The following is a 26315-nucleotide window of genomic DNA, read 5'->3' as shown; positions in this document are numbered from 1 at the left end:
ATTGGTTATGAACTGCAGATTGAAACTGAAGAAACTGCAAAAAGGTGGGAATTTAAGGAGATGGGACCTGGATAAACTGAAAGAACCAGAGGTTGTACAGAGTTTCAGGGAGAGCATAAGGGAACAATTGACAGGAATGGGGGAAAGAAATACAGTAGAAGAAGAATGGGTAGCTCTGAGGGATGAAGTAGTGAAGGCAGCAGAGGATCAAGTAGGTAAAAAGACGAGGGCTAATAGAAATCCTTGGGTAACAGAAGAAATATTGAATTTCATTGATGAAAGGAGAAAATATAAAAATGCAGTAAACGAAGCAGGCAAAAAGGAATACAAACGTCTCAAAAATGATATCGACAGGAAGTGCAAAATGGCTAAGCAGGGATGGCTAGAGGACAAATGTAAGGATGTAGAGGCTTGTCTCACTAGGGGTAAGATAGATACTGCCTACAGGAAAATTAAAGAGACCTTTGGAGAGAAGAGAACCACTTGTATGAATATCAAGAGCTCAGATGGAAACCCAGTTCTAAGCAAAGAAGGGAAGGCAGAAAGGTGGAAGGAGTATATAGAGGGTTTATACAAGGGCGATGTACTTGAGGACAATATTATGGAAATGGAAGAGGATGTAGATGAAGACGAAATGGGAGATAAGATACTGCGTGAAGAGTTTGACAGAGCACTGAAAGACCTGAGTCGAAACAAGGCCCCGGGAGTAGACAACATTCCATTTGAACTACTGATGGCCTCGGGAGAGCCAGTCATGACAAAACTCTACCATCTGGTGAGCACGATGTATGAGACAGGCGAAATACCCTCAGACTTCAAGAAGAATATAATAATTCCAATCCCAAAGAAAGCAGGTGTTGACAGATGTGAAAATTACCGAACTATCAGTTTAATAAGTCACAGCTGCAAAATACTAACGCGAATTCTTTACAGACGAATGGAAAAACTGGTAGAAGCCGACCTCGGGGAAGATCAGTTTGGATTCCGTAGAAATGTTGGAACACGTGAGGCAATACTGACCTTACGACTTATCTTAGAAGAAAGATTAAGAAAAGGCAAACCTACATTTCTAGCATTTGTAGACTTAGAGAAAGCTTTTGACAATGTTAACTGGAATACTCTCTTTCAAACTCTGAAGGTGGCAGGGGTAAAATACAGGGAGCGAAAGGCTATTTACAGTTTGTACAGAAACCAGATGGCAGTTATAAGAGTCGAGGGGCATGAAAGGGAAGCAGTGGTTGGGAAAGGAGTAAGACAGGGTTGTAGCCTCTCCCCGATGTTATTCAATCTGTATATTGAGCAAGCAGTAAAGGAAACAAAAGAAAAATTCGGATTAGGTATTAAAATTCATGGAGAAGAAGTAAAAACTTTGAGGTTCGCCGATGACATTGTAATTCTGTCAGAGACAGCAAAGGATTTGGAAGAGCAGTTGAACGGAATGGACAGTGTCTTGAAAGGAGGATATAAGATGAACATCAACAAAAGCAAAACGAGGATAATGGAATGTAGTCAAATTAAGTCGGGTGATGCTGAGGGAATTAGATTAGGAAATGAGACACTTAAAGTAGTAAAGGAGTTTTGCTATTTAGGGAGTAAAATAACCGATGATGGTCGAAGTAGAGAGGATATAAAATGTAGACTGGCAATGGCAAGGAAAGCGTTTCTCAAGAAGAGGACTTTGTTAACATCGAGTATAGATTTAAGTGTCAGGAAGTCGTTTCTGAAAGTATTTGTATGGAGTGTAGCCATGTATGGAAGTGAAACATGGACGATAACTAGTTTGGACAAGAAGAGAATAGAAGCTTTCGAAATGTGGTGCTACAGAAGAATCCTGAAAATAAGGTGGGTAGATCACGTAACTAATGAGGAGGTATTGAATAGGATTGGGGAGAAGAGAAGTTTGTGGCACAACTTGACTAGAAGAAGGGATCGGTTGGTAGGACATGTTCTGAGGCATCAAGGGATCACAAATTTAGCTTTGGAGGGCAGTGTGGAGGGTAAAAATCGTAGAGGGAGACCAAGAGATGAATACACTAAGCAGATTCAGAAGGATGTAGGTTGCAGTAGATACTGGGAGATGAAGAAGCTTGCACAGGATAGAGTAGCATGGAGAGCTGCATCAAACCAGTCTCAGGACTGAAGACCACAACAACAACAACAGACATAACATAGTCCATATGGTTTAGAAACGATCCAAGAATGAAAAATAAGGCGGGTGAGAAGGATTTGATAGATAGTCAGCACTGTTGATAATCGGTTGACGATATTAGAAGCAGCATAGGGCAGTGAGAAATGTTCATTAGATTTGTGGACTAGCAGAACGTTGGGATTTACGCACTGAATTTGTCAAGTATCACAAACGTGATCATGTGGTGTCTATGACCTTCACTCAGCACGTTCCCAGCTAGTACGGAATAAAACTTTTACAGTTTCCAGTTCCGTGTCAGTCTACAATCTACTTATTCGCGGAATAGGCAATATCAGTTGTCGCAGACTTCACTTGGTGTCAACTTCCATGAAATGTTCAACTAGTCATCGCGATCCAGAGTCGTGTATAAGAGACCCTCCCCCAGAGCATCGTAACTACGCAATCGATCTATCATGCTCAAAGCTCTCGACTTCTAAGCAAGTAAAACGAAGTTAGACAACAACACATACTTCGTAATCTAACAGAGACCGCGAGAAACTGAGAAGTTCACAGGGAAGGTATTAGACAATTTGTGATTGGTTTATGATTGTTAGCTTCCATGGAATCAAGGACATCGATTCTGAGAAACACGTAAACAATTACGTCGAGAACAGAAACTGGACATGTAATTGCTGGATGGTAATGCTACAGCACACAGATTTCATCTTCAATCATTTCAGAGATCGATTCTGTTGTTGTTCGACAGTGCAAGCGTAAAAACGCAGCTCTTTCATTGACACGGGCCCGATTGGCTTTATATGGTCATTACTAGCCTGAAAATATCCACAGAAATCCTTTCCCAGGCTAGTCTGCTCTTTCAGAAGAATCGAATACGTGCCATCACATCTTAATTAGCAGCGATGCACGTTGAAGGCTATCGTCGACGATTTACATATGCACACGACTTATTTCAGAAATGCTGTATACACATAGGCTATTCCTTACCACTCTCTAATACTAATTGTAGATATTTTAAATAAAATACTTGTATCTTGAATTCCATTCTATGATTCACCACAAATGGCCACATATCGAATTATTCATAGTAGCGCTATTACTTTCGTTCAGTGTTTCCTAGACTTAAGTTTATTACAGACAAGTGGTATAAGATAAACGTGAAGAAAATACTTTATGTCTCCACGTTGCTGTAAGCTCTAGACAATGTATGGTTCTGACACTTTGAGAGTAGCCGTGAATCTCATCTAATGCTTCATAACACTCTCTCATAACATGTCACATCTTTGAGAGATGAAAGTAATAAAAATATGTTAAAAAACTGGCCTCTCTAGAAAAACGTAAAAGGAATCTCTTCAAATAACAAATACATGAGATACAATCAAATTTTCTTTTAGACATGTGAGTCTCAACTTTATCTATGATGATAATGGAAGCTGAAGAAATGAATTAAAATTTGTGCCACGGCCGTGCAGGTGTGTTACCTATTCTGCTACGTTGGTGTAATGGCTAGCATATCTCTACTGTAAGTAGGAGACCTGGGTTCAAGTCCTAGCCGTGGGACAAATTTTAATTCATTTCTTCAGCTTACATCATTGTCATAAATAATAAATAGTTAGCGTAAATTCAGAGAGGCTGCTTTAGTATTAAATTCCCATCCTGTCGTTCAGAATAAGGCCGTCAAAATATAGCGAAACATCAAGTATTTTCTACATTGAGCCACAGGTAAAGCTATACTGTATGGCGTTGTTGATTGTGCACACTGCGAGGCACTAAGGAGGTTTGGGATTGAAACAGAGGCGTAACTAGGCTGGGACAATGCCCCTGGCGCCCAAAAGAAAAAAACATCAACAAAAAATTGACCGAAAAATGAAAAGTGATAAACAGTAAAATTGATCTGTCAAATGCTCATTTATTATATTAAAACATGGTTAAATCTGAAAATCCTTTATAGGTAGACATATGCGAATGATTTACCTCCTTTATCCGGGTCAGAGCTCAGTCTGCTTGTGAAATTGTTCTAAATGTCTTATGCAAAGATTATCTTGAGCAGTTAAACAGAGAACCAACCCGTGAAAATAACATATTCGGTTCCTTGGTGAGAAACGGGCCCTAACTTTTCGAGTCAAACAGATTTCAGATTACCTGAACAGTCAATTCAAAAAGTACATCTCCAGCACTGACATGGTTGAACATCTATGTACAAAGTTCAGTAGTACTGCATAATAAACCTTAGACCTGTATGTGCCGAGCAAAGTTGTGAGGAATGGGAAGGTCCACCGTGGTTCAACAGCCATGATTTAAAGCTACTACGAAAACAGATTTAGATGTAGCCACAGCATCACAGACAACCAAATCTGAACGAAGCCAAAATCAGCGTAAGAAGAGCTGTGTGTGGAGCGTTCAATGAATTCAAAAGCGAAATTCTATCCACCAACTTGACAGAAATACGGAGAAGTTTTGACCTCATGTTACATCAGTCCGTCCAGAGACTGTGTTACCATGAGGGCAACGAAACGGAGGATGACAGAGAGAAAGCCGAAATTTTAGAACATATACTGCATTCCAACATTATGAATTGCCTCCAAGAAAACAACGATCTGTTGATAGATAGCACCGATTCGGAAAATGTAGTTCTTGTAAACCCACCTAGATCCGTATTACCGAGCGAGGTGGCGCAGTGGTTAGCACACTGGGCTCGCATTCGGGAGGACGACGGTTCAATCCCGTCTCCGGCCATCCTGATTTAGGTTTTCCGTGATTTCCCTAAATCGTTTCAGGCAAATGCCGGGATGGATCCTTTGAAAGGGCACGGCCGATTTCCTTCCCAATCCTTCCCTAACCCGAGCTTGCGCTCCGTCTGTAATGACCTCGTTGTCGACGGGACGTTAAACACTAACCACCACCACCACATCCGTATTCACACGAAGTAATGAGCCTCATCCACATTGACGCCATATTCCTAGATTTCCAAAAGGCTTTTGACACCGCTACTTCCAATCGAATTGCATGCCGTGCCTATGGAGTACCGTCTTAGTTTTGCGTTTGGATTCGTGATTTTCTGTCAAGAATGTCACAGTTCGTAGTAAGTGGTGGAAAGTCATTGAGTAATACAAAATTGATATATTGTGTTCCCCCCCATGAAATGTTATAGGCCCTATGTTGTTCGTAATCTGTACAAACGACTTAGTAGACAATCTGAGCAGTCCTCAAACTGTTTGCAGAAAAAATTGTAATTTATCACTTAGTAAACTCATTTAAAGATCAAAATAAACTTTGAAATGATTTAGAGAAGATATCTGGATAAAGACAAAACATATGTTTAAAATGTAGACTGGCAGTGCAAGAAAAGATTTTCTGAAGAAGAGAAATTTGTTAACATCGAATATAAATTAAGTCTTAGTAAGTCTTTGCCGAAAGTATTTGTATCGAGTGTAGCCATGCACGAAGTGAAACAACGACGATAAACAGTTTAGAAAAGAATAAAGATTTTTGAAATGAGGTGCTACAGAAGAATGCTGAAGTTTAGATAGGTAGATCGCCTAACTGATGAGGAGATACTGAACAGAAGCGGGGAGAAAAGAAATTTGTGGTACAACCTGACTAGATGAAAGGATCGGTTGATAGGACACATTCTGACACATCAAGGGATCACCAGCTTGGTTTTGGAGGTAAGTATGGGGGGAGGGGGGACAAAAATCGTAGAGGGAGACAAAAGGTGAATACAGATTCAGAAGGATGTAGGTTGCAGAAGTTATTCGGAGATGAAGAAGCTTCTATGGAATATAGTAGTATACAGAGATGTATCAAACCACTCTTCGGACTGAAGATCACAGCAAAAACATCTGTTTGAATCTAAAGGTCGTAATTGACTCTTACTAACGAAAAATATGGTCATCCAAATGAGTACAAAAAGGAATCGTTAATATTTCGGTTGCACAATAAATCACACAAATCTAAAGATTGTCGATTCAATTAAATACTTAGGGATTAAACTTACGAACTGTATAAAAAGTATCGATCACATAGACAATGCTGTGGATAAAGCGAACCAAAGATTGTATTTTATTGGCAGAACCCTTAGAAAATGCAACGGGTCTACTGCAGAGACTGCTTACGTTAGGCTTGCCCGTCCTCTTCTGAAGTACTGCTGCATGTTATTGGATCCGTATCAGATAGTATTGACCGAGAACATCGAAAAAGTTCAAAGAAGGGCAACAAGTTTGGTATCATCGCGAAATAAGGGAGAGAGTGTCACGGATACGAAACGCGAGTTGGGGTGGGAATCATTAAAACAAAAGCGTTTTTCCTAGCCGCGAGATCTTTTCACGATACTTCAGCCACTAAGTTTTTCCTCGAAATGCGAATATATTTTGCTGACGCCCATTTACACAATGATGAATTACCATCGTAATGAGATAAGAGAACCAGGGTCTTGCATGGAAAGATGTGTTAGTTCTTTCCCCCCCCCCCCCCCCGCTCTCTGTTCGAGAACTGAACGGCAGAGAAACAGTCTGTAGGTAGTAAGATGAACCGTACAGTACGTGCAAATGAATGTAATGCGCATAAATAGGTTGAAAGGCCCTTTACTGTATGATAACAAAATTGCAGAACAATCACTGTAAGTAATCAGGTTTATAAAAAAAAAATACGTGGGTGAGTCAAATGAAAACCTCTAATTCGTAATAACAAATGGAAATTTCGCGCCGTTATCCTGTAAGTTGGTAAGCGTGCTACAAAAATGGCTCTGAGCATTATGGGACTTAACTTCTGAGGTCATCAGTCCCCTAGAACTTAGAACTACTTAAACCTAACTAACCTAAGGACATCACACATATCCATGCCCGAGGCAGGATTCGAACCTGCGACCGTAAAGGTCGCGCGGTTCCAGACTGTAGCGCCTAGAACCGCTCGGCCATCCAGGCCGGCCGTGCTACGAACAGCGTGCAGAATGGCCTGTATGTGACAGCATAGTGCAGATGCAAACATACCGTCGCAGTATCAGTATACAGATGGCCGCCCCACTTGCCACTTGCACCAGGGACGAACAGCGTTCTGTTATTCGGTTTTTGCTTAGTGAAGGTGTGAAACCTATTGAAATTCATGGGCGAATGAAGTTTCAGTACGATGATGCATGTTTGTCACAGCAGTAAGCCTACGAAAGGAGTAGGAAGTTCGAAAATGCTGTGACTTCAGAGGAAGATGCTCCTCGTCCAGGTCAGGCACAACGAGTTGTGAGTCCACAGAACATTGCAGCAGTTGAAGCCATAGTGAAGGAAAACCGTCGAGTGACACTGAATGACAGATTAGTCATTGGTCAGCACATCACATTGTGCATGATGTGCTCCAGTCTCACAAAGTGTCTGCAAGATGGGTGCCACGGCAGCTGATTCCTGAAATGGGAGAACGATGTGTCGATGCTTGTGAAGAACTTCTTCGGCGCTTTGAACGAGAAAGTGATGGCTTTCTTGCAAGAATCGTTACTGGGGACGAAACCTTGGTTCACTTCCACCAACTGGAAACGAGGAGAGCGAACAAGGAAGGGTGCCATTCCTCATCACCGAAACCAAAGAAGTCTCGAACAGAACCACCAGTAGGGAATGTTATGCTGACTCTCTTGTGGGACGAAAAAGGCGTCATTTTGGAACCCTACATGCCTAGAAGGACCACTCTCACAGTGCATCATACACAGATCTCCTAAAAAATCATCTGCGGGCTGCAATCAAATCAAAGCGACGTGGATTGCTGTCAGCAGGTGTCCTGTTGCAGCATGACAATGCAAGGCCCCACACTACCCGTACAACAGTTGCAACAATCACAGACCTGCATTTAGAGTGTCTCCCTCATCCACCATACTCACCAGACCTTGCCCCAAGTTATTTCCATGAGTTTGGACCACTCAAAGACGCAATGGGATGAAAGAAGGTCCGTTCTGATGAAGAAGTACGCCACGCGGTGCATGAGTGGTTACGCGGACTACCAAAAGAATTTTTTTTTCTAAAGGAATTTATACACTTTGTAAGCGCTGGAGGACTTGCATTGAGCGTGGGGGGAGATTATGTTGAAAAGTGATACAGCTTTGTACCACTTCTGCACAATAGATAATATTTAAAAAATATTTAAGGTTTTCATTTGACTCACCCTCATATCTCGAAGTGTGCGTGAGGAGCGATTTAAAGTTGAACGGTCAATAAAACTAATGGCAGGGAAAGGCATATGGCAGACTGATATTCTCTGGAAGAATCCTAGGAAGTGTAGTCCATATGCTGTAGACCAATATGTTTCGTTACGGGTTCATTTAAAAAGCGCGGAAGTGTCACAGGGATGATCAGCCAACTCCAGTGGCAGACGCTGCAAGAGTGGCGTTCTGCATCACGGGGGCTCTACTGTTAACGTTCCGAGAGTGTGCGCTCCAAGAAGAGTCAACCAATATGCTGCATCCTCCCGCGTATCTGTCACGTAAAGGTCATGACGGTAAAACCAGAGAGATTCGAGCTCACACGGAGGCTGATCAAAATCGTTCTCCTCGCGAACCATTGGCAACTGGAACAGGAAAACGGAGAAGTGACGGTGGTACGTAACGTATCCTCCGACACATACCGTAAGGTGGTTGTTGGAGCATAGATGAAGATGCAGATGTATATTAGGAGTCGTAAATAAATTGATTAGATTACAGCACGAAAGAAAGTTGAGGTAAGCAAACGTTGCAGCCGATGGTGTGACGGAATTAAGAACTTCAAGTTATATTTAAAAAATGCAGACTGGAACTTTGAAAAGAGTTGCCCTAAAAAATTAACCCGTGGAATACATTCAACGCTCCTAAATTCGGAGACTAGAAATGGAATCAAAATATCATACATAATCAGCTCCAAGGGACTTCAATGTTTGGAAAGTTAAATCAGTTTACAAACTGAATTGTAAGATTCTAAGAAAAATCATCGTAGAGTTACTGTCTATGTATTTTCAAAGAAGAAAGGAACGTTATGGCTAAACTCCCCGTCGATGACAGGGTTATTAGACCCACAGCATAAGTACGGATTAGGGAAGGATATGAAGGAAATCAGTAGTGCCCTTTCAAAGGAATCATCCCGACATTCACCTTAACCGGTTTAGGGACATTACGAGATATCTAAATCCATTTGCTTAGCTGGAGATTCGGACGGCAGTCTTCTCGAATACTGTATATATTTTCCAGAAAAAAAATAAATTCCTTCGGCAGCAACATCAGATCTATTTCAGTCATAGTGGAAAATGTGACAGGAAAATGGAATGAGGAAAATGAGGAAATTTCTTTAATGATTAATAAGGAACTGATATAAGATAGTCCCAAAATTGTAGACACTTTCAAGAGGTTTTTGTGTAAGTGATAAATAATTTAGGTTTGAACAATAAAAACGTTCCAAAGCAAGTTTAATAAATTTCAACTCCTGTTTTCTTGCAGGTAGTAGTCTACATACACCATTTTGCTAGGAGATAATTTTAAATAACAGATCTTCCCCACATACCGACTTTCGAAATATTGTTTGAACACAGCTTGGTAAGCTGTTCGTTTGTGACAGGCTCGAAGAGAGTGACAAATTGCAGGCCATATTGTTCCCGAGATTGCCAGCGATATAGGCTCGTGTATGGGGTCCTTAATGAACTCATCGTCGACGGAACTACCTGAATATATCATGTTATGGAGTACACAATAGCGCGGAAGCTCATCCACAAATTACACGTACCGAAATAAATTACTTATCACCGAAATTACTACAGTGTGAGGCCTATTTCCTTTGATCGCCAAAATTGGCAGCGATGTGAATAAATGTGTTTTAGAGGTCGGATTCTTGCGGCTTCTACCTATTTGTCATTAGGGAGGCGACAGGCCAATAAAATGTGGATGCACTGTCTGAGCCTGAGGATACGAACCGCGCTAGCACACAGACATATAAAGCTCACACATCATACGTAAGCAGAAACAACAATTTCAAATTGTATTTGATTCCTTCAATGAAACGCCTAAGATTTAAAAGGCCAATCAGTTTACTCGGAAAAATACAGCTCAGTGCTTAAAATCCGTCTATAATATTTTATAGATTCTTGAAAAACTTATTATTTCTTATGATATGTGCACATCGAAAATGTGTTTCAAGATGCAATGTTGACACACTTCATGCGTTAAATAATATTTACACGAGCGAATGCAGAGAGCACTTAGCAAGGAAACTTCGTATGAGAACGTATATAGTATTCCCATTTCCTGTAATTACAAGATTTAGAAAATCCATACACTTCCAACACAAACAGCCTCAGACGAAATGGCATAAACAATCTGACTGACTGGCTTTACAAAATCATATTGGCCTGAATATAATTGCATTGAAGGTCTCCATATAATTAAACATACATGCCTGTGGTAATTTACGTTGTTCGTCCGCAGAAATGTGAAGTCGAGTTGACTCCTGTTCTTTTGGATGCCATGGATTGCCATTGCTCCTATGTTTGTTGAAGGTTTACCTTCTGGCTGCTGTCATTAGTCCGTACACTTTCTGCCATTCACTGTTTTCGTAAGAGTTTTCTGAATGGGACGGCAACGTTCGTGTTGCTTGCCATTCGACTCGTCTCAAACTGACGCTAAGCAACGGCGTCAGCTGCTGGAGGGACCTCGGTATTGTTGAGAACTGCGTCACGTCGCGATTTTTTGTTTACCCTAAGAGGGCGTGCTGAAGAATACACAGCATGATTAACGGAACTATCCAGCGCTAATATCGCGGGCCTTAACTAACCTGAAGCGATTGTAGTAATTAACTGTCTGAGGATAAGGTTCCCTATCGCCAGCTGTAAGAACAGAAAAAATGGGGAAAAATGAAAATCGGAAGGAAGTGTGAAAAAATTAGTTAGCTCTATCACCAATAAGAAGTCTTTTGGTATGTTAACATAATCAGAAAATCTTTTATCGTGGTCAGTGATCAGTTTGTATTAGGGCTTGAACATCTGTTACTTGAAACTATAAAAGTTCCACGCAGTTTCTCCCACAATGTAGATCAAAATGTACATCTACTTGTATAAGATGAAAGACCACGAAATACTTATTTTTCTAAATAAATGGACCCTTTTGTACACACAGTAAACTCATTTAAATAATATAAGAGTTTAGGTTACTAAGTACGTACTCTTTCATTAGCCGTTCATATTACACTGATATTTACGCTTACGTACTTCTTTGAAATTATCTTTTTGGTCCTGTTTAGTGCTGCAATACAGTATTATAAGATGGAGAAGGGTAAATGTATCAATTTGCGGTAAGGGATCTTGATGAGGAAACGACCGACTCGAAAGTAACAAGCCACAATCATTCTGTGACCTCTGACAGTGGAATACATGACCCGGTCCTGTTGTTCCTAAAAGTGCATGGATAACACAGAGAAAAATTGTGAAGATTGTATTTCTTTTTACCGAAGCCTTAAAAAAAGAAACAAGCTGTTTAAATTTGTCAACTATGCAAAGACAAAAACAGACAGTAGGCAAAAAAGAGTCTGTGGCCTTGTAGTATCATTCCAAGTGGCCATTTTCCCATTCTTCTTTCGAGATAATCATAGAAACATTGGGAATTCTGTTCGATAAGCTGTATTGATGACAAGCTATCATTAAGACGGTATGTGATAACATCAGACAAGAGGTTGCAGTGAACGTTTGGTTGAGATTGTGGTCATTAGAGGTGAAGCATAAACTGAGGTGGTGAAAGAGGGAGGTCAGGGAGGGAAAATCTCCGAGTGTTTTTATATAAGTGGTTTGGGAAACTCGCAGCAGACGGAACATGAAAGGCAGAATGGAGATCCGAGCAACACTGCACACGAACTTGATTCCAATCCAAACTGCGCCACTTCGTACTCACATGTCTTGGAACATAATTTCCCCAAGGTAGCATTACTACCACCATAGAGAATGCGAATATACCAATATAATTCCCTGGAAAGTATACCTCATAGATATCTGACACTAACTGATCAATGAAAGTCCGGATTTGCTCCCACACTGATTGTCTCTCTTATGGCTATTTTCCAATTCAAGTGTGCGACAGAACTAAATACAGTTTGCAACAGTTGAACAACAAACCACAATTAGAACTCGAATTCTTGTTGAAGGAACAATTCCGGCACTCGCCCGAAAACATCTAGGGGACCAATGGCAATCTTAAACGCAGATAGATGGATGGAGATGCTGTATTTGAATCCAATATCGTCCCCACATGTTATTATGCTTGCTTTTCCCACAATTTGCGTCAAAGTGTCTTCAATTAGAGTACTTTACTTATGAACTTATGACGAGAGCCATGAGGTTACAGAAAGACGTCTGAATGAAGTAACTGTCAGTAAATAATCATTCATAAAGAATACTGCAAATTCGTCGTACAGCCTTCCGAATGTAGGCCGATAGATGATGACAGGGGGAGGGGACCTCATCAACGTCTGAATCGAATCTGGGTGCCTAGTTAACAATAAAAAAATTGAAATAGCAGAAGGGGAAGTAGAAAACGAACTGAAACTTCACGGATTGAGAGGGTACGTTATTTTATATTGGTGATCACAAAAGCGAGTCAGATTTATAAGCCGGCCAGAGTGGCCGATCGGTTCTAGGCGCTACAGTCTGGAACCGCGCGACCGCTACGGTCGCAGATTCGAATCCTGCCTCGGGCATGGATGTGTGTGATGTCCTTAGGTTAGTTAGGTTTAAGTAGTTCTAAGTTCTAGGGGACTGATGACCTCAGGAGTTAAGTCCCATAGTGCTCAGAGCCATTTTTTTCAGATTTGTAAACAACTTGGCAGTATCTGCCGATTTAGCAGTGTGACGTTGGATCCTCTGACCGGATACATGCACTGATTCGGGTGGTAAAAAGAGTCATAAGGCCACTGTTTTCGTACATCCGTCTTCAAACCGGATGGCTCGATAGCAGCTGACAATTACATGTGAAACAATTATATAACATCGGCAGCTGTTCTCTGTACATACTATTTATTTAAATGCGACCGGATTAGGTGGTCCATTCCACCGTCATCAGCCCCTCCATGGCAAATGGTGGTCATATAACCAACACCATAACAGGATCTAAAATATTAGCATCAGCAAACGCACTTATGTATGGTGTGTATGGTAGGTTGACGGCGGCGCTGGATGCACCACACATGAGCAGGTTATCGGACGTCTATGTTTTCGATCCTTTATGGAATTTATAACCGTTGTTTATATGACCACCACTTGCCAAAAGGGGATCTGATGACGGTGGAGTGGACCACCGAAAACGGCCGTAATTCAATAAATTACAAATACAGACGCACAACTGACAGTGTTACTCCTTGTTTCACTTAAAGCCGTTGCGCTTTCTCCTGAGGAAAGCTAGCCCACAACTACTGTAACTGGTCCTTCATATCCCTGACACTGGCACTAAAACGGAGTTGACATCCGAGCTCATCCCACACGTGTTCTGTCGAGGATAGAGCTGAGACTCTTGCTGGCCGCGGGAATACGTCAGTTCGCGTAGACAGTTCATAGAGACCCGTGTCATGTGTGAACAGCATTGCCCTATTGAAAAATGGCATCACTTTGATGTCATATAAGAGGTAATATACGAGGACACAGGATGCCTGCGATATACCATTGTGCCGCCAGAGTTTTCTCAATCAGCCTCGACCTGATGTCATACCTGACGATTCCCCACTATGATGCCAGAAGCATTGTGCACTGTGCCTCTCCAGAACATTGAAGGAATTGGACCTCTCCTCGGGTTTCCGCCACACTCGCCGAAGATGGTCATCTCACGTAGTGGAGAACCACGATGCATTGGTGAACACAGTGCGACGCAATTAACCAGCAGTCCATGCTTCCCAGAGCCAGCAGCATTCCAGTGCAGCCTTTTGGGAGCTCAACAACGGACCGCTGTCACATCCGAATGCCCCAAAAATCTGGATACTGCACGATTGAACCAAGCAGTCAAATGGAGATCCACAGTGAGGCCCCTTTCAAAATCTGTGAAGTGCTGATAACGCTGTCTAAAAGGTGTACGCAACATTTCCATACCCTTCTCAGTTATCAGTCAGTATCTGACGCTGTTCACGCCCCTTAAATCCCCTGCCAGGCCTGATAACAACACTAAACACGAACAACACTAACGCACCCTGGTGGCTGTTCTACCTGTCACAGAGAGTTGCAACTATTTGTGTAATCGCTAATGATGTAAAAAGTTACTCTGACATATGATCATGTTTTCTGGATACTTCACATTTTTTGTCAGTTTGTGTAACGCACGCAGTCAAAGAGCGGTAGCATGTGGAACAGAATTTCTAAGACCGAAGAACAAATGGCGTACTCATCAATACTCAGCTTGGACTGACATTATGGTACGTTATCAGGAAGAGTGCACAATTACATGAGGGCCCCTACTTATCGTGAGCAAAGGCTGATCCTTGGTAGCGTCTGTAAACCATGTTCATACAAGCGACAAACGGTTCAACACAAAATTTTACGCTAAGCCTTGTCATGGTTCTTATGAATCTCAATTGTAAATACGAATAACTATAACCACACTCATTTACTGACCTTCCCACTGCGCATTTCTGAGATTTATTCTCCATCATCAGATGATCAGATGAATTTATTTAAATTAACAAGACATGATGATTTTCACATATGACTTCTCTGGGCAACCTGTGCAAGTGTCTTTCAGTTGTGCTTGTATTATACACACTGTCTAGAAACTAACACTGAAAGAAACTTGGGTATTTGAAAGCATGCCCTCCTTTATTTAACTTTAAACTAGGTGTTCATATCAGGTTAAGACCATTTTAAGCCCTGAAATTTTACCTATTTATATTAAATCTGACCCGCATATAAGGAAGCGCGATCTGCGATGACTAAAGTTGCTGAGTGGGAGAAACTTCAACAAAACACGACGGAAGGAAGGGGCTTAACCACAGGTAATCAAGGCAACCTGAAATTAGAATCCGTTCTGTAGACCTCATGCGTTTAGTGACTGTGTATGTAAAGAAACTGTATATTATAAATACAAGTTGTACAAGAGAAATCTTTTTACCATCTGTGTGCTACACTACTTAATAACTTGGAAAAAAACCTGAGCTTCTCTCGTAGCAGAAATTATCTCGATGACTCCATTTTCACCAGCACGTGTCTCGAAGTTCGACAGCGAGTAAACTTACGGATACAGCTGAAAATTCTTACATTATGTAACTGCGAACGTTGCTTAACTCAGGCTGATTCACCTTAACTTTAAAAACAATTAAGAAGAATGGCGAACGTTTCTATAGTGTAGTTCTTGAGTGAACACATTTAGAAGTTGAACAAAGACCAAGGAGCAGTATATTAAAATCGTAAAATTCTTACTGAACTTAAATGCAATATAATGCTCAAATTTCGTACGTACGACAACATGTTTCAAGTATAAATACAATTCAATAGACGACGTGCTTTACATCTTCACCGGATACGACAGACTAGAAAATTACGAAATGTTATTAATTTCTGAAGCATTGACTTTTGTGTGATAGATGCAAAATCCTTTCCCTGTACTAAACCGACATAAAAGTTTCTCAGTTCAGCCGCGATTCCGTAGAAAGTTGCGTAGGTGACGTACATTATAGCTGGTAATGCCTTCCCACCCGAGACGCCGCTGCTTATGCTGAACCTTTCGTGGATTATCTAATGAATCGACATGTAAGATTTCTTTCTACGTGTTGTCTGTGTATCGCTCATAGAAGTAGTCCCTCGAAGCAGTTCTTGTAGTGCACTGGATTCTTCAGAAGAGGCAAGCAGGCTACCTTTGGACAGTTAATCAACTTGAAATAAGTCCCGAGCTGCCGTTACCGCGTTTTTGAGCAAACATCGTAAAACAGTAACACTTCGAAACTATTTCAATCAAAAAGTCAACAAAATTCGAGAGTATGTAAGACTGGCTGTCACATAATAACAGACTCTGAGAATCTCCTATCGCCGACTGGCAAGATTGGTGCGCATCCGAAATCTCTTGCTAACATCGTACAATTTCCTAATAGTTTCTACATCTTCAGTAGTTTAACATTATTGATCCGTCTACTGAATTAACCTGTTTTTTATGTAGCACGGTTATGGTATTAAATCCCTGATAACCAATACGCTCCACCTAGTATTTACTATGTCAAAAGTGCATTAATATTAAATAAAGAAAATTTGAAGTTTCACGCCAGAATAATTTTGGTTCCCCTACGGACTGGTTGCCAAGCAAGATTCGCTCTCAAGGGTCACGAACTTTTCCCCACTCCTATGATTCCCTCCGCGCCATACTATATGGTCCATTCGTCACTACTACCATCGTGCGAACCAGCTCCCCATTCGTTGCCATTGTATTCTGCAGCTCTGCTTAAGGAAGCTTCTGCTATCTGGTAAGTTCTAGTAAACGTCAAATTTAGAAAATAAAATACATTCCACAACAGGAGGTTCCTCACAGAAAGCATGAAGATAAGCCAATTGAAACGCTAAGTGACTTACTTTGAAATTGGATACTGGTTTTCAAGTGTTATAAAAGAAGTTGAAATGGTAATCAATGACCTAATGATCCCACAACAAATACGGTATATCGCGAAAAGAAACTTCTTTCTCCGTCACCTCAAAGGACACCTAAATTTAAAATCACTTAAATAGAGCGTCCGCAGCTCGTGGTCGTGCGGTAGCGTTCTCGCTTCCCACGCCCGGGTTCCCGGGTTCGATTCCCGGCGGGGTCAGGGATTTTCTCTGCCTCGTGATGACTGGGTGTTGTGTGATGTCCTTAGGTTAGTTAGATTTAAGTAGTTCTAAGTTCTAGGGGACTGATGACCATAGATGTTAAGTCCCATAGTGTCACTTAAAAAAAAAAAAAAAAAAAAAAAACTTAAATAGAGCACAACTGTGCGAAGCCAGAAACGATCTCGCCATAACCTAGAACACAGTCTGTTGAAAGCACCAATCTTCAGAGGACAAGACAAAGCGTTTATACGCCAGCACGGCACGGAAGTTGTCATGGCAACAGGATCAGAATCGTCGCCCTACGCTATGACCACATGGCTTTCCAAAGCGCATTCTGACTAGATGGAACCCGACAAACCTTACTCGCACTGTGAAAATACACGTTGCAGTTTATACCCAGAGATACACCGCGTTAACGGACAGACGGGTGACAACAGGACTTTGAGGCTAATAGGTGTTTGTAGCAGCACACACGTATACCCTGTATTAAAGATTTTCGCGCCAAGGTAGACGCCTTTCGTACCGTATATATCACTTCCGCGTGCGGACTCTAATGGACCTTTTATTACCGATCTGCCGCCACGTTATCCTCTACAATTGGTGTCATTGGGATGTAGTATGGAGGTATATGGGGTTAGATTCCTCTCACCCGCCCGTTTTGAGTTCCCCAGACCTTGGGGTTTTACCTATCACTCAAGCATCTCCTCGACTGACGTCACGAGAGTGAGTGCAGATCGCTCCAGTCCTCCAATCAAGGAAATAGCGCTGGCAGAAACGAGATCTCAACGTGGGTCTCCTGCACAGCGTTCAGACACACTGACCACTTACGTCCAAAGGTAAACAGTATGTCGTAGATACGACTGTCAAATCGACCTGCGATCACGTAAAGACTGTACCACAACTTACCAATTAGATTGTATGTAGAGACCGTCCATGTTTTGTTAATTTAAAACAATCCGCATGATGCTGGAAGTACGGTGTGCGGAATAACGTAGCTGCCAGATGAGCAGTCGACAGGGCAAGTATGGGAGAGCAGTTATGGTGGGGTTTACGGGCAGGGAATGTCGAGAGCTGGAGGGGAAGCGGCGTTCTCAATTGACACCTACGTTCATATTTTTTGCATATATTAAGTGGAGCCTCTCCATGTCCAAGCTTGCATGGCGGCCATCCAAAATTATCTACTTCCCACTTTTACTTCACCTAGTATCTAACAGGAATTCTGCTGAAAATGCAACACAAGCAGAGATTTATTTTCGCCTGACTTGTTAACCATTTGTAATTTTCAGAGAAGCGTCTTGCGAATTGTGAGGAAAGCCTACTTTTCTCTTGTTGCCATGATAAAATTTGCTCTTTTGCCAAAAGACAGCAGAGTTTACCCAGTGTCACCTCACTAACATGCTGTGCAGACGCAACTGCAAGAGAATTCTGAAATAGAGGTTTATTTAGTGTATTAAGTGAGGAACTGAGGGCAAGTAAGGTCACTATCTTATGAAAAAGCACATCTTTGGTACAAGTGTGTAATACCTTCACTTACGTTGTGCAAAATCTGCAGCATTTCCCGTTTCACCAGCTATCGACGGCTCTTAGAAATTACATTTTTTCATCGAAGAAGCCTGTAGTTAGGGGAATAATACGGAGATGATAAAGTTTTGCATAATAACCATATGGAACAATACGTGTGCTATCATTTCCCAAAGTCCCTTTTTGATATCTCAAACCGTTTATGAGATATGAGGAACGTAATGGATATTCCATTCTGGGTTTATCAGTGGCCTGTGCAATCGTAAATGAATTTGCTAGATTAGATACATTTTCTCGAGGTTGGTGACAGACAGAGGCCATCCCAGGTATAAAGAAAAATTCAGTTTGTGTGCTAAATTTCATATGTCAGAACATATTTTGTAGTACGCACCAAATGCAAAATGATACCTAGCACTGTTTTTCACTGCAATCTTTTTCGAATTTTGCGCACGGTCTTATTTAAATTCAAATATCATAACAACTAAGAGCATTAACGAAATGATGGGCAAGTCATCATGAAGCTTACATTTAAACCTTTTAGTAACGCAAAATGAAATGTTTTAACGAATAGTTTCCGCAAAATTGTTTGAGAAAAACTGCAGGGCGTGCGTGCACCTTGCTGCTGTCATCGCAGTTCACCAGTTGGCAAAAAGCGAACTAACAATGTCAGCCTCTCTTTCGGAACAAATAAATGAACCCACTCAGCGCTTCAGCTGAAAATTGGTCACTTTTCATCCTGTGCAGACTCTGTAACTCTTTCAAATGCATAGTGCTAAGATCAACAAGTGTGATTGGTTACTGTGAGTCACATTGTTAACTGAAAAACGTTTAACGACAGAAGGTTAACTAAAAAGAAATTTTGAATTTTACATAGTTCTCCTGCACAAAGTACACTCCTTGATCTTGAAGTAAGAACACCGTGAATTCATTGTCCCAGGAAGGGGAAACTTTATTGACACAATCCTGGGGTCAGATACATCACATGAACACACTGACAGAACCACAGGCACATAGACACAGGCAACAGAGCATGCACAATGTCGGCACTAGTACAGTGTATATCCACCTTTCGCAGCAATGCAGGCTGCTATTCTCCCATGGAGACGATCGTAGAGATGCTGGATGTAGTCCTGTGGAACGGCTTGCCATGCCATTTCCACCTGGCGCCTCAGTTGGACCAGCGTTCGTGCTGGACGTGCAGACCGCGTGAGACGACGCTTCATCCAGTCCCAAACATGCTCAATGGGGGACAGATCCGGCGATCTTGCTGGCCAGGGTAGTTGACTTACACCTTCTAGAGCACGTTGGGTGGCACGGGATACATGCGGACGTGCATTGTCCTGTTGGAACAGCAAGTTCCCTTGCCGGTCTAGGAATGGTAGAACGATGTGTTCGATGACGGTTTGGATGTACCGTGCACTATTCAGTGTCCCCTCGACGATCACCAGTGGTGTACGGCCAGTGTAGGAGATCGCTCCCCACACCATGATGCCGGGTGTTGGCCCTGTGTGCCTCGGTCGTATGCAGTCCTGATTGTGGCGCTCACCTGCACGGCGCCAAACACGCATACGACCATCATTGGCACAAAGGCAGAAGCGACTCTCATCGCTGAAGACGACACGTCTCCATTCGTCCCTCCATTCACGCCTGTCGCGACACCACTGGAGGCGGGCTGCACGATGTTGGGGCGTGAGCGGAAGACGGCCTAACGGTGTGCGGGACCGTAGCCCAGCTTCATGGAGACGGTTGCGAATGGTCCTCGCCGATACCCCAGGAGCAACAGTGTCCCTAATTTGCTGGGAAGTGGCGGTGCGGTCCCCTACGGCACTGCGTAGGATCCTACGGTCTTGGCGTGCATCCGTGCGTCGCTGCGGTCCGGTCCCAGGTCGACGGGCACGTGCACCTTCCGCCGACCACTGGCGACAACATCGATGTACTGTGGAGACCTCACGCCCCACGTGTTGAGCAATTCGGCGGTACGTCCACCCGGCCTCCCACATGCCCACTATACGCCCTCGCTCAAAGTCCGTCAACTGCACATACGGTTCACGTCCACGCTGTCGCGGCATGCTGCCAGTGTTAAAGACTGCGATGGAGCTCCGTATGCCACGGCAAACTGGCTGACACTGACGGCGGCGGTGCACAAATGCTGCGCAGCTAGCGCCATTCGATGGCCAACACCGCGGTTCCTGGTGTGTCCGCTGTGCCGTGCGTGTGATCATTGCTTGTACAGCCCTCTCGCAGTGTCCGGAGCAAGTATGGTGGGTCTGACACACCGGTGTCAATGTGTTCTTTTTTCCATTTCCAGGAGTGTATAACGCATCTGTGGCAGCAACAATTTCAGAATTGATCCAGTGTCATGGGCAATGGAGGTTCACAAAGTTCAATATTTTACGAAGAAAAAAATTACAAGCTTTGCAATCAGGAGACAGCACTGAGCTATCCACGGCAATCCCAATAAAGCAGTTATTTCTGTAGCATCCCATTAAAGAGTATTTTCTACTACGTTGGGTGATCAATCTAGGTTGCATATTGGGATCTGACATGCCTTGAGTCTAGCGCCTGGTGTTCAGAAGCGGTGCCTGCAGAGCGGCTTTTGTGTGCTGCCGCAGTCTCGCCGATGATCTGGGTGCCGAACCAGCTGGTGGGCGCGCCGGCGGGCACCGACGTCACGCTGGACTGCCACGCCGAGGCGTACCCGCGCGCCATCAGCTACTGGGTGTACGACAGCGTGATGCTGCTGCCCACCGGCAAGTACGTCACCGAGTCCCGCGAGGACGCCTACCGCTCCCACATGCGACTCACCGTGCGCGACCTCGCCGCTCCGGACTTCGGCAACTACCGCTGCATCTCCAAGAATTCGCTCGGCGAGACCGAGGGCTCCATCCGGCTCTACGGTCAGTCTACACACTGATGTCACGTTACCACTCAAACCACACACTTTGAGTTAATTAGTTGTTTTTTTCATTGGCATTAGTGTTCCCACTGGCTTCATGCGATCCTTCGGCTCGTACTATACAGTGCCAATGCATTGCCCCTTTCGTATGTGCCTTTTGACACATACAATGTACAAACTGTAATGTTACCTTACGTCCCGCCAAGAATGTGTAATGATATGAACAAATTCTAAAGGTGGCAGGGGTAAAATACAGGGAGCGAAAGGCTATCTACAATTTGTACAGAAACCAGATGGCTGTTATAAGAGTCGAGGGACATGAAAGGGAAGCAGTGGTTGGAAAGGGAGTGTGAGAGGGTTGTAGCCTCTCCCCGATGTTATTCAATCTCTATATTGAGCAAGCAGTGAAGGAAACAAAAGAAAAATTCGGAATAGGTATTAAAATCCATGGAGAAGAAATAAAAACTATGAGGTTCGCTGATGACATTGAATTCTGTCAGAGACAGCAAAGAGCTTGTAAGAACAGTTGAACGGAATGGATAGTGTCTTGAAAGGAGGATATAAGATGAACATCAACAAAAGCAAAACGAGGATAATGGAATGTAGTCGAATTAAGTCGGGTGATGCCGAGGGAATTAGATTAGGAAATGAAACACTTAAAGTAGTAAAGGACTTTTGCTATTTGGGGAGCAAAATAACTGATGATGGTCGAAGTAGAGATGATACAAAATGTAGACTGGCAATGGCAAGGAAAGCATTTCTCAAGAAGAGAAATTTGTTAACATCGAGTATAGATTTAAGTGTCAGGAAGTCGTTTCTGAAAGTATTTGTATGGAGTGTAGCCATGTATGGAAGTGAAACGTGGACGATAAATAGTTTGGACAAGAAGAGAATAGAAGCTTTCGAAATGTGGTGCTACAGAAGAATACTGAAGATTAGATGGGTAGATCACATAACTAATGAGGAAGTATTGAATAGGATTGGGGAGAAGAGAAGTTTGTGGCACAGCTTGACTAGAAGAAGGGATCGGTTGGTAGGACATGTTCTGAGGCATCAAGGGATCGCCAATTTAGGATAGAGAAGCATGGAGAGCTGCATCAAACCAGTCTCAGGACTGAAGACCACAACAACAACAGTATCAGGGATGCCACAAGGATCAGTACTGGTTTCATTACTTCTTTCAGTATGTATAAATGATATGTTAACTCTTAATTTTTGACGCAATTTAGGTACCACAGCGATCGTAAATTACACTTTTAACAGAGAAAAACAGTCCAGATCGAAACAGATCATTTATTTCTAATTCTGTAATTGGTTTCGCCCTATACAGCCACCTTGATGCCAGAGGTCAAATGACGTGGGCAACCGGTAAATGGAGCTGCTGTGAGTACCAGCTGGTACTGCAGCTGGTGACAGGTACCAGATAGTACTCATATTAGCTCCGTGTGCCGGCTTCTCACTTCATCTGATCCTCTGATCAGAAGATGGTCATATAGGCCGAAACCTGTTACCAGAAAGAAAAAGTTACTGCGATCTGGACTCTTTTCCTTTCTTGAAAAAAGATGCATTACCTGTTTTCTCCATTTGTAACTTTTACTTATATACTGACGACATCCAGTTATACCTTAGTGCAAGCCCAACAAACCTCTGGACAGCAATCCTGCAAGTAGGCACTAACTCCCTATCACAGAGGGGACAGAACTTAGGTTTGAAATTTAGCCATCCTAAAATGTACCCAATTTTAGTCGCTCCAGTAGACTTACTACACTCTGTTCAGAGAATCACTTCGGCCCAAAATCCCAAACTGTACAGAAATATCTTTTACTTTCGCTGAAAGGAACTGGGGAATACTACTGTACCTTCATCTAGGAAGGACTGAGCAGGAAAATGCAGATAATGCCTACGTCTCCCCATGTCCTAAAGAATCATAAAAAAGTATTTTCTTTTGAGCTTAGAAAGGAACTCTTAGAATCACAAGCAATCCAAGTTCTTCGTAATGGCAATGTTATTTTTTAAGAGGTGTCATTTGAGATCTGACGCTGAATAGAACAGGAGAGAAGCACTTGTGTGCCATATTCGAGTATTTCTGACGTTCATTTTTTTATTGTATCACTCCTCACTACGATTAATTATCACGACTACGTGCTGGTGAAGATAAAGACCATCAAATCCTCTGTTTGCTCTACCGCCTGCTCAAGCGAAATCCTGTTTATACCACCATATAACACAGCCATGTCCTTTAAATCTTTTTATATGTCAGCAAACCGACATTGATACAACGATCTTCAACAAAACCTCAGGGAAGCTAGATTCCCTTCTGGCTCCAAAAGACAGTTAACGGTCCACGTCTTACTACAAAATTTCTCTTCCACGTACTTGTGTGTAGCTCAGCCCAGTGTTATTCCCCTTTCCAATTACCCTCTCATTTGCCTATGCAGTCCTCCATTGCAACAGTCCGCTTTATTCTACTTAATAGTTACTACCACTGTCATTTCAGTCTTTTGCTCTTTTTATTATCACTCTTGTTTCTCATTACACTAATCATACCTTCAGAAGTGCTACACTAATTAATATTGCTGTTATTAATATTACTGTTACTATGAATGTCTGCTATTATTTGTAATAATCACAGCTGTTATATGCACTGGTATTTATAACTGTTCTTATAGTATTTCAGAACTATACATAACTGAGCCACAACTATTCATATAAATTGTGAAATTTGATAAACAATATATTGTTTTTTTAACTATATAGTTGCTGGTTCAAACTAAGAGAGGGCCTCAAGTCTTTAGTCTGACAATGCTAAATAACAATAACCAATAACTAAATAAACTTCCAAAAACTGAAGTTTGTAATAATTTTACGACACATTATTTCCGCCAGCAGAACAGTTAATAGATGCTTCACCACGACAGCTCATCTCTCTGTTTCCAATTACCATAGTGCACAAAAAATTTACTCTCTACTTCTTCTACCGTTTCCCAGTTACGGATACTTTCACGACACACCCCAATACTCAGCCAATATCTTTCTATCTTTACGAATTATTTGCTAATGACTGTGCTGGTAATTTTATAAGCCCATCTGAAAAATAGGAAGTTGGGAAAATGATATCGCTTCATAATGAATTGTACCCATCAGACGTATCTCGTGGTGCCTGTGGAGTACATATTTACATGCCGCTCTTGTCAGACAAAATATTACGTTATCGGAATAATCATTTCCTCATTTAATGAAAATCTTCTCAATTTCAATCAATAATAGAACCGAATTACGGTTCTTCTTATATGTAAATACTGTAATCTCTCAGAACGATATTCTGTTAATCGCATAAAAACAGAGACCTCTTTTCAAGTGTACAATACGGTTTCTACCTTATCTGGTGCACATGTCTATCCTTTTCATACTCTTTACGTAGTTATGAACGAGATTGTTGATAAAATGATTCTTGAGTTTCTCCCGGCGTATTTGATAATCAAAATATCCACGAGTGTACTGCCGGTCCACAGTGTCCAACGGGCACAATATTTCGGCGATCATACATGTTGCCATCATCAGGTGAACTGACGGACTGAGCTCCTGTGAACGTGCCGGCACGGAGATCCGTACGCTATGGCTGCTGCTGCTCTCATCTATTACTTTCCCCTCTTTGGGGAAGTGTGAGGGGGAGTTTGTAGCCTTTCGGCTTTTACTCCCCTGTGAACGTGTGTGTGTGATTTTTCTATAGTTTTTATGGTGTCTGTGATAATGTGATGATTGTTGTGAGTGTGTCTGGTACTTGCCTGAGGTAGGCGAGAAGATTGGTGTTATGTGGGAAGGAACAGGATTAGGGATTGTGTGTTGGGATTTTCTCTTCGACTTAGTCGTCGAAGATCGTTATAGGGCGCTTGTGCTTATCGCGGGACATGTCATACCGACCTAGGGAGTGGACGAGTGCGTTTCCGGGTCTGGAAGAACCCTCATAGAAGGCCCTTGCCAGATCCTGGAAACGCTCTCTCAGGAGTGGGATTTCGGCTGCGGCGTGCAGGTCGTCTGTAGGGAATCCAAGAGGTAGACGCAGTGCCCTTCTGAGGGCGCGGTTCTGCAGCCTCTGGAGTTTGTCCAGGTGCTGCTTTGCCGCGTATCCCCAGACAGGGCACGCATACTCCATTACTGGCCGTATCAGGGCCTGGTATACATTTACTGTTACTGGGCAGGGAAGGGAGCTGGTTGTGTTCAGGATAGGGTATAGGATGGACATTCTGGCGCAGACCTTCTTGTGGACCTCGTCTATGTGGGGTTTCCACGTAAGACGAGAGTCCAAGGTTACGCCAAGGTATTTGGCGGTTCTACGCCAGGGAGTTGGGTTCCGTTTAGGTGAAGGTGGAGGGGGGGGGGGGGGCGTTGAGGAGGTTCGCGCCTTCCGAGCCTGCGGGTAATCAGCATTGCCTGCGTCTTCTCAGAGTTGATGGTGATGCGCCAGCGACGGGCCCAAGTTTCTGTGTCATCTAAAACCTTTTGTAGCCTCCGGATGACCAGGTCCTTATTCGCGTTTCTCGTGTAGAAGCCTGTATCGTCAGCGTACTGTGCGGTGTGCACCAGGGGGGCCGTTGGAGTGTCCGCAGTGTACAAACTGTACAATACGGGCCCCAGGACCGATCCCTGTGGCACCCCAGCACGAATACGCCTTCTGGTGGAGGTGGCAGTTTCTACTTTGACGGAGGAAGTCCTATTCGTGAGATAGCTCTTGATCAGCTGAACTATGCTCCCGGGAAACCCTTGTGTGTACAACTTGTAGAGTAGCCATCTATGCCATACTGAATCGAAGGCTTTGGCTACGTCTAGTAGCACTATCCCGCAGTAGCCTCTGTGGTTGAAGCCCTCTGTGGCTGCTTCAACCATTCTCATGACCTGTTGTGGGGCAGAGTGGTTCTGCCGGAACCCAAATTGGAAATCTGGCAGAATTTGTTCTCTGGTAATATGTTCTTGTATGGGTCTTAGCAGGAGGCGCTCATAGATCTT

General features: G+C 42.8%; 1 protein-coding gene across 1 annotated transcript in view; it reads left to right on the top strand.

The window, feature by feature from the left end:
* Positions 1 to 26315, top strand: part of LOC126097489 (lachesin-like) — a 411009-nt gene that overhangs the window by 263649 nt on the left and 121045 nt on the right. Inside the window, exon 5 of the mRNA XM_049910594.1 lies at positions 21028 to 21312. Coding sequence (XP_049766551.1) covers positions 21028 to 21312 — 285 coding nt within the window. The remainder of the gene's footprint in view (positions 1 to 21027; positions 21313 to 26315) is intronic.

The sequence above is a fragment of the Schistocerca cancellata genome, chromosome 1 (genome assembly GCF_023864275.1).
Source record: "Schistocerca cancellata isolate TAMUIC-IGC-003103 chromosome 1, iqSchCanc2.1, whole genome shotgun sequence".
Lineage (NCBI taxonomy): Eukaryota > Metazoa > Arthropoda > Insecta > Orthoptera > Acrididae > Schistocerca > Schistocerca cancellata.
The sequence above is the reverse complement of the archived record's forward strand: the minus strand, read 5'-3'. Positions and strand labels throughout refer to the sequence as shown.